The sequence below is a fragment of the Hyla sarda genome, chromosome 1, assembly GCF_029499605.1.
Source record: "Hyla sarda isolate aHylSar1 chromosome 1, aHylSar1.hap1, whole genome shotgun sequence".
Lineage (NCBI taxonomy): Eukaryota > Metazoa > Chordata > Amphibia > Anura > Hylidae > Hyla > Hyla sarda.
In genome coordinates, this window is record NC_079189.1 from 303,597,768 (window position 1) to 303,609,789 (window position 12,022).

Here is a 12,022-nt window from a genome sequence, read left to right on the forward strand (position 1 = left end):
TAAAAAAATTATGCACCATAATACTCCTTTAACCCCTTAAGGACCGGAGGTTTTTCCGCTTTAGCATTTTCGTTTTTTGCTCCTTGCCTTTAAAAAAATCATAACTCTTTCAAATTTACACCTAAAAATCCATATGATGGCTTATTTTTTGCGCCACCAATTCTACTTTGTAATGACGTCAGTCATTTTGCCCAAAAATCTATGGTGAAGCGGGAAAAAAAAATCATTGTGCGACAAAATTGAAAAAAAAAACGCTGTTTTGTAACTTTTGGGGGCTTCCGTTTCTACGTAGTACATTTTTCGGTAAAAATGGCACCTGATATGTATTCTGTAGGTCCATACGATTAAAATGATACCCTACATATATAGGTTTGATTTTGTCGTACTTCTGGAAAAAATCATAACTACATGCAGGAAAATTAATGCGTTTAAAATTGTCATCTTCTGACCCCTATAACTTTTTTATTTTTCCGTGTATGGGGCGGTATGAGGGCTCATTTTTTGCGCCGTGATCTGAAGTTTTTAACTGTACCATTTTTGCATTGATAGGACTTATTGATCATTTTTAAATGATATAAAAAGTGACCAAAAATGCACTATTTTGGACTTTGGAATTTTTTTGCGCGCACGCCATTGACCGAGCGGTTTAATTAATGATATATTTTTATAATTCGGACATTTCCGCACGCGGTGATACCACATATGTTTATTTTTATTTTTATTTACACTGTGTTTTTTTTTTTTATGGGAAAAGGGGGGTGATTCAAACTTTTAATAGGGGAGGAGTTAAATGATCTTTATTCACTTTTTTTTCCACTTTTTTTTTTGCAGTGTTATAGGTCCCATAGGGATCTATAACACTGCACACACTGATCTTCTATGTTGATCACTGGTTTCTCATAAGAAACCAGTGATCAACGATTCTGCCGCATGACTACTCATGCCTGGATCTCAGGCACTGAGCAGTCATTCGGCGATCGGACAGCGAGGAGGCAGGAAGGGGCCCTCCCGCTGTCCTGTCAGCTGTTCAGGATGCCGAGATTAGCCGCGGCTATCCCGAACAGCTCGACTGAGCTAGTCAGGAACTTTCACTTTCACCCGCGCGGCTCAGCTCTGAGCGCGCGGCTAAAGGGCTAATAGCGCGCGGCGCCGCGATCGGCGCTGCGCCCTATTAGAGGCGGGTCCCGGCTTCACTATGACGCCGGGCCCGCCATGATATGACGCGGGGTTACTGTGTAACCCCGCGTTATATCAGAAGAGCAGGACCAAGGACGTACCGGTACGTCCTTGGTCCTTAAGGGGTTAAGGCTCACTGTACCTGTCCCTTGAGGAGTGTAGTTTCCCAAATAGTGTGCCATGTGGGGTGTTTTTTGGTGTTCTGCCACTATGAGGGCTTCCTAAATGCAACATTCCCACCAAAAACCATTTCAGCAAAATTCTCTCTCCAAAAGCCAAATTTTGCTCCATCTATTCTGAGCCCTGTAGAGCACTTTATTCCACATATCAGGTATTTCCATACTCAGAAGAGAGAGGGTTACAAATCTTGGGGTCTTTTTCTCCTATTACCACTTGTGAAAATGAGAAATTTGGGGTAACACCAGCATTTTAGTGAAAAAATCTCATTTTTCATTTTCACGTCCAACTTCAACGAAAATTCGTCAAACACCTGTGGGGGTTGGGGCTCACTATACCCTATGTTGCGTTCCTTTAGGGGTGTAGTTTCCCAAATAGTATGCCATGTGGTTGTTTTTTTTTTTTTCTTTGTTTGTTTATTTTGCAGTTCTGGCACCATAAGGGCTTCCTAAATGCGACATGCCCCCCAAAAACCATTTCGGCAAAATTCTCTCTCGCAAATCACAAAGTTGCTCCTTCCCTTTTGGGCCCTCTAGTGCACCCACAGAGTGCTTTACATCCACATAAGAGGTATTTTACATACTCAAGAGAAATAGGGTTTCAAATTTTGGGGCACTTTTTCGCCTTTTTACCTCTTGTAAAAATGAAGAAAATGGGTCTACAAGAACATGTTACTTCAAAAAATTTAGATTTTGAGTTTTCACTTCCACATTTCTGCTATTCCTGTGGAACACCTAAAGGGTTAACATACTTACTGAATGTCATTTTGAATACTTTGAGGGGTGCAGTTTCTATAATGGGGTCATATATGGGGTATTTCTCACAGAAAGGCCCCTGAAATCCACTTCAAACTGAACTGAAGATTTAGAATTTTTCGAGTAAAATTGGAAAATTGCTGCGGATCTTTGAAGCCCTCTGAAAAGTAAAAACATGTCAACTTTATGATGGAAACATAAAGTAGACCTATTGTATATGTGAATCAATATATCATTTATTTGGTGTATCTATTTTCTTTACAAGCAGAGAGCTTCAAAGTTAGAAAAATGCAAAATTTTATAAATTTTCATAAAATCTTGGAGTTGTTCACCAAGAAATCAACGAAAATTTACCAGTAACATAAAGTAGAATATGTCACGAAAAAACAATCTCTGAATCAAATTTATAAGTAAAAGCAACTCAGTTATTAATGCTTAACATGACAGTGGTCAGATGTGTGTAAAAAAATAAAATATAATAAAAAAAAAAAAAAAAAAAAAAAAATGGCTGTGTCCTTAAAGGGGTACTCCGGTGGAAAACCTTTTTTCTTTAAATCAACTGGTGCCAGAAAGTTGAACAGATTTGTAAATGATTTCTATTAAAAAAATCTTAATCCTTCCAGTACTTATTAGCTGCTGAATACTACAGAAGAAATTCTTTTCTTTTTGGAACACAGTGCTCTCTGCTGACATCTCTGTCCATTGTAAGAACTGTCCAGAGTAGGAGAAAATCCCCATAGCAAACCTATGCTGCTCTGGACAGTTCCTAAAATGGACAGAGATGACAGCAGAGAGCACTGTACTCGTGATGTCAGCAGAGAGCTCTGTGTTCCAAAAAGAAAATAATTTCCTCTGTAGTAGTCAGCAGCTGATATTTTCTCTTTGGAACACAGTGCTCTCTGCTGACATCACGAGCACAGTGCTCTCTGCTGAAGTACTGGAAGGATTAAGATTTTTTAATGGAAGTAAATTACAAAACTATTTAACTTTCTGGCACCAGTTCATTTAAAAAAAAGTTTTCCACCGGAATACCCCTTTAAGGTCTAAATGGGTCCTTAAGGGGTTAAATGTGAGTTATTTGTCAACCATAAAGTGCAGGATATTGCTATCATGTGCAGTATTAGGTTTGCTCCTGTACAATTCTTCTTGCATAAGAAGTCCTCTTTAATTCTGCAGGTGCTCCGAGATTCCCGTATCCATCATCTGCGCTTACTCAACCTCCTAGGATGTCATGCTGTCTTTTTCATGATCCCCACATGGGTGTTATTAGACCTGTCGTCCTTTTTAGTGGAGAGTGATCTGGTGAGTTGATCCCTTAGTTGACTCTTATATAAAGAATACAGGCCAATATGTACGTGACTGATGTCAGTAGTTTTGCAGTCTTGTTTATTTTGCCTTTTGTCAGCAAACTTGGGTGATGATTTTGGCTTCAAGATGAGCATTGTAGACTGAAAACTTTGTCATTTGAGACTATAATTTAGTAAACTAGTCAATGGGTCTGAAGTCTCCTCTGTAATGTAACCTGAGACCACTGTCATTTGAGCGTCTATTGTTGTAGTATAATATACTTTGAAACCAATGTACATCAGATTCAAAATCTTCTGTCATAAAAAAAAACTTTTCTTACAAATCCTTTTCGACTCTATACGAAATATACTTAGCAGAATGTGATGATTCGTTGCTTTGTAAATCTTCTGAATTTCCAGTTTAACTACAGAAAAAGGTTCCTTTAGCCTTTTCCACCCTTGCCCATGGTGGCCTGTCATGATTGACCAATGATATACAGTGTTTCTCTGTATTAAAGGGGTATTCCATGAAAAAAAAAACTTTTTCTTCATATCAGCTGGCTCCAGAAAGTTTTAACAGATTTATAAATTACTTCTATTAAAAAATCTTAACCCTACCAGTACTTATCAGCTGCTGATGTTCAGTTGTTTTCTGTCTGACAACAGTGCATTCTGCTGACACCCCTGTCTGACTAAGGAACTGTCTAGAGCAGGAGAAAATCCCCATAGCAAACCTCTCCTGCTCTGGACAGTTCCCGAGACAGACATAGGTGTCAGCAGAGTGCCCTGTGGTCAGACAGAAAAGAGCAACTCCACTTCAGCAGCTGATAAGTACTGGTAGGATTAAGATTTTTTTTAATAAAAAGTAATTTTATAAATCTGTTCAACTTTCTGGAGCCAGTTGATATGAAGAAAAATGATAATTTTTTTCACGAAATACCCCTTTAACATCCTTAGTAAACAAACAAGCACACTCTACCCCATAGACTTATTCAAAGACAAGTAAATAACAAAGACTATATAATTGGCACCTACATTTCATTTCATGAAGAGGTGCAATGAACCCTAACACCTAATAGATGACAGGATAGTATAGTTTTGTCAAAAGAATACACTTGAAAGTAGGATTAATTATCCAGGAAGAAATGGTGGCATCTCCGAAGTGCCATTTCTACTCTGGTTTAAGCGCTCCACAGAAGGTGCTCTTGGTGCCCGCTAGGTCAACATATGCTTTTTGGATTTTAAGGCTGCTTGAAAGAAACCTGAAAAAGTTGACTACAATGAAGGAAATTACTATTGTTGTTTTTTCCCATTATTTCACTATTGTATCTTGTCTTTAGACATCTGTTTCCCAAGGGTCATGGACACTTCTCCTCCTTGTGATCAGTGGGACATGCAACTTTGCCCAAAACCTCATAGCATTCAGCATTTTAAACCTTATCAGTCCACTGAGTTATTCTGTAGCGAATGCCACCAAGAGGATCATGGTTATCACAGTGTCTCTCATTATGCTTCGTAACCCTGTGACACTCACCAATGTTTTTGGAATGTTGACTGCAATTCTTGGGGTATTTCTCTATAACAAGGTGAGTGGAGAGTATTAATAGCTTTCAGTATGTGGTTCCGATGCTTGATTTATAGCAGATATGTGCTACTGTTTGAAGTATGTATTTTGTATCTCTACCAACATTACGACATAAAAGAACGTACTACCGTATATATTAGAGTATAAGCTGAGTTTTTCAGCACGATTTTTCGTGCTGAAAACTCCCCCCTTAGCTTATACTCGAGTGAACTCTCCGCCTGTCAATCCCTTCTCAGTGGTCTTCGACCTGCAGACCTCCAGATGCTGTCTGGGCATGCTGGGAGTTGTAGTTTTGAAACATCTGGAGGTCCGCAGGTTGAAGACCCCCATCCGGTGCAGGAACCGTCCGGTGGGGAGGGTTAGTCGTTCCGGGCTGCCCATTTTCACAGGGGGGGGGGGGGGGGGCGGGCCTCTTCTCCGGGCCTGCCCCGCACTAGTGATGTTGCCTTGACGACGACTCACGGGGACGCACATGAACGTCCCTGTGCGTCGTTGTCAAGGCAACGTCACTAGTCCAGGGCAGGCGTGGAGAAGAGGGTCCCTCCCAGTGAAAACTGACAGCCCAGACCGGCTCACCCTTCCTTCCCACCGAGGGGTGGCGAGTAGAAAACTAAAGGGGGTCTGGATGATGACGAATGCCGCAGTGGTCTTCAACCTGCGGACCTCCAGAGGTTTCAAAACTACAACTCCCAGCATGCCCGGACAGCCGATGGCTGTCCGGGCATGCTGGGAGTTGTAGTTTTGCAACATCTGGAGGTCCGCAGGTTGAAGACCACTGCAGCCTTCGTCATCATCCATGATGACGGGGGTCTGGATGATGACATGGGGGGGGGGATGTATTTCCCACCCTAGGCTTATAGTCGAGTCAATAACTTTTCCTGGGTTTTTGGGGTGAAATTAAGGGCCTCGGCTTATATTCGGGTCGGCTTATACTCGAGTGTATATATATGGTATATTTTTTGGGGTCTACAAAATGAATGGTCAATCCTTGGGAATCAGTAAGGCTAGGCCTCCCAACACCTCAGCTTACTGAAGGGGCAGGAATATCCTTTAGTAAGTCCTGCATTCCTTTCATTGTTTACCAGGCACAGCTCTGTGGCTGATATTGCTGCTTGGTCCTATTAAAGGTAATTGACTGAGCGTCAGTATTAGGCAGTAGAGATGTACCTGGAAACAAATAAAGGAACCCTGGTAATTGGTGAAGCAATGACTGGATTTCCTAAGGAGAACTCTTTTAAATTCTCAACTGGTAACACCCATTTGTCTATTTTCTCATAAATTTCTAGTTAGACATAACTTAGAGCTATAGGATAGGATACTCCAGAATTCTTTCATACACGTACTTTCTAAAACGGGCAGATCAGCAAGGCCATGGGTCCACTTTATAGAATGCAATTTTGTTTGTACCCCATAATTGTAAGCGCTGCGGAATCTGTAGGTGCTAAATAATAAAATAAATAAATTTGAGACTGATATAAAAACTCTCAACTGTTGAAATCCATTTTGGGGGTGATTTATCAAAATCTGTCCTGAGGAAAAGTTGCTGAGTGGCCCATAACAATCAGATTGATTCTTTCACTTTTTAAAAAGGCCTCTGAAAAATGAAAGAAGCGATCTGATTGGTTGCTATGGGCAACTCAGCAACTTTTCCTCTGGACAGGTTTGGATAAATCTCCCTCTGTTTCCCCTGAACCCTCCAGATTAAAGAGTTTGATTTTATGTTTTAGTTGGTAAGTAAAGGCCAGTAAATGTTCACATAATATATATAATTATTATTATTTATTTTGTTGTGGTCTTTGGGTTGTATTCTCACTGTTCAATAAACAGGCAAAAAAATCAGCTTTATTATATTTTTTATACACAATTGTACGCAATAGTAAAATGTACACAATTGTACGCAATAGTAAAATGTCTGTTGTGCACGCACACTATTTTTAAAGTCACAAATGGCTATGGAATCAATTTATATTTTCTTTATCATGGCCTGAATAACTTTATTAAAAAGGGCTGGTTTTCATGTTAAAATGGCAGGAAAATGACACTTTATAAAACTTTTTTTAAACAACGGAAAATATTATCTGTAAACATTGTGTGAACATGGCCTAAGGGTGTAAAGTTGTAAGTACTTTGGTTGGTATTTCCTCTTATGTAGAGCTTCTTTATTGAAATGCTGTAAGTGGAAAGGTTATTGGTACTGAGCATTTAGATTGGTCTTTTAGATCTACAGTTCTTTTTTATGCTTTTCAGGCAAAGTACGATGCTAACCAGGAGGCAAAGAAGCAATTACTTCCTCTTGAAAGTTCAGACATCCAGGGCTTGGACCACCGTGAACTTCCTGAGAAGCTCCAGAATGGCATGCCCTCCTTTACTCCCGGAAGGGACTATCAATATGCTCGGACCAGTGTACTGACTGACCACTTTCAGTACAGTCGACAGAGTCACCCTAATACACACAACAGATATGATGTCTGAAGCATCTTTCCTAGGAGTATTCCCCCCCCTCCTTTCTGCTTTACATTTGTTCATTTTCCAAACGCAACCTGACAGATTGTGTACTCGACAGATTGCCTACCCACTGATCATTGGCTGGTTTAGAATACAATGTGTTCATTAGAAGCAGAGGAGATACAACAGGGAACTCTTCTATGGGCCATGGTCAAATGTGATTGACACCTGGTTCACCATGTTTCCGCACTAACTTCTGGACTGCACGTGGTGCAGGATATGCTGACTAAATCACATCCCGATCATCCACTGGGTTATTCCATTATTCCCACATCTTCAGAAGTCTCTCAAGGCTGCTGCATGCAATGTTCTGACCTTTTTAAGGAGTGGGATTAACTATATATATTATAATTATTATTTTTTTTCCATCAAATGTATAAAAAGACTTTATGCCAAATATGGCTCATTCTTGGACTTTAGAATTGTACACATTGGCGTGTAAAAGTAGTTGTGAGTATACCTCCCCATTTCTAATTGAGCTCAGATTTAGAATGGATAGTTTTTTTTATTGATGCTCTATTGGCCATATCAAGGGCATTCTCCTCTGGTAAGAATGAAGGGCATTGATGAAGGGTAAAGAGGTTGCTCTAATCTGTAGATATGTAAGGATCATATCGGATTGTTAGGAGTTTTAACACGTTGGTTTTTGCACAGTTTACTACACCTCCTAAAACATTTTGCACATAAACAGCACAATTGTTTCATCAGAATAAATGGCTATAGAATGTAAGCATAGAATTGGCACAACTGTGTTGTGACCTCTAGTAACTAGTGCTGTTTTGGCGTTGATGACGTTCTAGCAGTAAGTAGCCCATGAAGACTAGTATCTGGTTGCTTAGCATTCCAAATAGTGGTGTTTGCAAATGTTAGAGGCCTTGTCACCAACATGTTTGCTAAATGTTTGCTTTAACTACTGTGTAGTAAAGCGGAAGCATATTAGCATTTCAAGATGTAGAATACCATCGTAGCAATTTCTTGACCAGCAAGACCACAACACTAGTTACAGTTAGCTAGAATATCAAACCCGCACCTTTATATTTCCCAGCCTGAGCTTGGAAAACAAGAGGTGCAATCTGGTTACTGGCTGTTGGCAAAGGATATGCTACTGTAAATAGTGGTGTATTTCCAAATCTTTCTTACAGTACTGTTTAACCTTATATTTATTTAAACTGGTTTTATTTTCTAAAGAGTAGAAGGAACAAAGTGTGGCTCGGCCAAGACTGCACTACGGTCCCTGTGCGATCTAGTAAATGGATCGTGCGAAGTTTCCCAATGCAAAAGTCCAACTCTTTACAAATGTAAGATACAAAGCGTACATATTGTGCATCACACACAATTGTCATAGTATGAAAATGAATCTGTTTAGCTGGACCTGTCATCGACCAAATCCAACATTAAACAGCTATCGCAACCCAATCTTTACATAGGCTCCTATTGTTAAATACACTGAAGGCTTTCTAATCCAACATGCAGATAAATGCTGAAGGTGAACAGAAGCTAAACTTGGTAATGGTTCAGAAAAAAGAAAGCAGTTAGGAAACGAATCTAATTCCGTAAGGTTTCACTGCTCGTATTAAGGTTAATGTTGATCCCGAAAAAGGCAGTTGTCTCTGTGTGTGTATAATTATAGAGAGAGAGAAAAAAAGGAAGGGAATCGGCACTGTAAAACGTGACTTGTAGTCACAGGTGGGTGCTCAGCCTCAATAGGTCCAAACTCCAGAACCTTCATCCAACCAAAGTCCAAAGTAGGGAAGCGGCACTCCAGTTCAAAATAGAAAATTGGTGTCTTTATTCACTGATGAGGTTAAGTGCAATGTTTCAGCCTCACCATGAGGCCTTTCTCAAGAGAAAGGCCTCATGGTGAGGCTGAAACGTTGCTCTTAACCTCATCGGTGAATAAAGACACCAATTATTATTATTTTTCTTTTTTTTTTTTTGCATGAGTAGTGGGTTTTCATGTTTTATCCTGACCCAGTAAGTGATGTTTAGGATGTATTGATGAAAGGTCCACATCCTGGCTACACAATAATGTATGGAGTCCTCAAAGAATGATCATTATTTCAGATCTTCCTTCTAGAGCAGTGGACTTCCAGATGTTGCAAAACTACAACTCCCAGCATGCCCGGACAGCCAACGGCTGTCCGGGCATGCTGGGAGTTGTAGTTTTGCAACATCTGGAGGTCCGCAGGTTGAAGACCACTGTTCTAGAGCATTATTGAGTCACATTTCTTGTGCACTTTGCTAGGTTTACATAAGGGGTCAAAGCAAATATTGTGCACCTTCAACTCGCACTTTTATGTCTACATGGATGTAATGATCTGACCAGGACCCAGGGGGTTATAGTTAGAATACTAGATGACTGGTTACTGTAAACTGCCCTAATGTAACGGATCTATCCTCTTGCCAAGTTCTCTTTTATAGGGGTTATCCAGTTCAGGCAGCATGAAAGATGACTGATTCCCTTTTAAGATTGTATTATGTCAAGTCTGTGATTCTTTTTAAGGAAAATTAAACTGGCCAGATATGAATCTAAGGGGTCTCTCTCACATTTACTCTGGCTCAGTAGTAGATATGAAACCACATACTGTAATTCTGTAGAGTAATATGGGAGTTAGACTAAAATAATATTACAATGATAGAATTCTAAGTAAAAAAATGTATTCCCTAAGAAGAAATAATTCTACAAATGTATAGTTTTTAATAGCGGTGTTGTGCTGTTTCTCTGTTCTTATTAGAAAGGTATGAGTAAATAGTCAACGGAGTGTTAGCAGTTGCAGACTTGTTCCCTACATTGTCTGACACAAACTGCTTCCCAATAGAATGGCAGTGCCAAGCTGTGCAGGGTCATGCCTACAACATGGGAACACCCAGTTTGCTATTCAGGCCATAATGAGTGCAAAAATCTGCATGTAATACGTGTAAGTCCTGACCTGTCCATGGATCTGAGGACCCTGACAAATGTCAGTGTAGGATATCAGAATCTTAGTAAGACCGGTACTTGCAAATGTAATACGAAAGCAAAAGAAACATAGAATGTGTCGGCAGATAAGAATCATTTGGCCCATCTAGTCTGCCCAATAATCTGAATCCTATCAATAATCCCTGGCCCTATTTTATATGAAGGATAGCCTTATGCCTATCTCTATCTTATATGAAGGATAGCCTTATGCCTATCTCTATCTTATATGAAGGACAGCCTTATACCTATCCCTATCTTATATGAAGGGTAGCCTTATGCCTATCCCTATCTTATATGAAGGATAGCCTTATGCTTATCCCAGGCATGCTTAAACTCCTTCACTGTATTTGCAGCGACCACTTCTGCAGGAAGGCTATTCCATGCATCCACTACTCTCTCAGTAAAATAATACTTCCTGATATTACTTTTAAACCTTTGCCCCTCTAATTTAAAATTGTCCTCTTGTGGTAGTTTTTCTTCTTTTAAATATGCTCTCCTCCTTTACCATGTTGATTCCATCTATGTATATAAAAGTCTCTATCATATCCCCTCTGTCTCTTCTTTCTTCCAAGCTATACATGTACCTGTCCTGTAGCCTTTCATGGTAAGTTTTATCCTACAATCCATGTACTAGTTTAGTAGCTCTTCTCTGAACTCTCTCTAGAGTATCTATATCCTTCTGGAGATACGGCCTCCAGTACTGCGCACAATACTCCAATTGAGGTCTCACCAGTGTTCTGTATAGCGGCATGAGCACTTCTCTCTTTCTACTGGTAATACCTCTCCCTTCCCTATACATCCAAGCGTTCTGCTAGCATTTACTGCTGCTCTATTACATTGTCTTCCTACCTTTTAAGTCTTCTGAAATAATTACTCCTAAATCCCTCTCCTCAGATACTGAGGTCAGGACTGTGTCAAATATTCTATATTCTGTCTGAGTGTTTTTACACCCCAGGTGCATTATCTTGCACTTATCCACATTAAATTTCAGTTGCCAGAGTTCTGACCATTCTTCTAGTTTTCCTAAATCCTTTTCCATTTGGCGTATCCCTCCAGGAACATCAACCCTGTTAGGGTGCATTCACACCATGTTTTTGCAATACAGTTCCCCTATACATTTTCAATGGGAAAACTGTATGGAACCATATTAAAAACCATATGCATTGACTCTCCATTGAAAACCGTATGCCAAAAGATGCATCAGGTTGTGTCTGTTTTGCATCCTGTAAGGTTTTGTCAGTTTTTTTTTTTCCTGTACTCAAAACCGTAGCCTACCACAGCTTTTGGTCCAGGTGAAAAACTGGATTAAACCGTGTACGTTTTTTTAAAACATGGGAGTCAATGGGAACCGTACAGAAGCGTATGTTCGTACGGTCCCATCCGGTTTTTGACTTTGCACAGTTTGTTTTTTTTTCTTGGAATTTCAATCCAACAAGTGAAACTTTATTCATAATGGAGTGAAAAGTTTTTTTCTTTAAAAACGGATGCAACCGGACATCATTTTTTTTAAAACCGTACACAGGTTAAATTTTGTACACGCGTTTTGATATAGTTTAGTCCGGTTTGGAGGAGTCAGTTT

At 39.8% G+C, this 12,022-nt stretch overlaps 1 protein-coding gene across 2 annotated transcripts in view; it reads left to right on the forward strand.

Moving 5' to 3' along the window:
* The window catches only part of SLC35E1 (solute carrier family 35 member E1), a 44,693-nt gene extending 34,599 nt beyond the window's left edge, over window positions 1–10,094 (forward strand). Inside the window, exons 4-7 of one of the 2 annotated variants that reach the window (XR_008855595.1) lie at window positions 3,285–3,410; window positions 4,735–4,980; window positions 7,227–9,579; window positions 9,642–10,094. Coding sequence is in view for 1 of the 2 variants with exons in the window: in XM_056552073.1 (XP_056408048.1) it covers window positions 3,285–3,410; window positions 4,735–4,980; window positions 7,227–7,451 (597 nt within the window). In the remaining variant the exon portion in view is untranslated. Of the gene's footprint in view, window positions 1–3,284; window positions 3,411–4,734; window positions 4,981–7,226 lie in introns of both variants that reach the window. The other variant, XM_056552073.1, reaches the window with a different exon arrangement.
* Window positions 10,095–12,022: the final 1,928 nt, after the last annotated feature.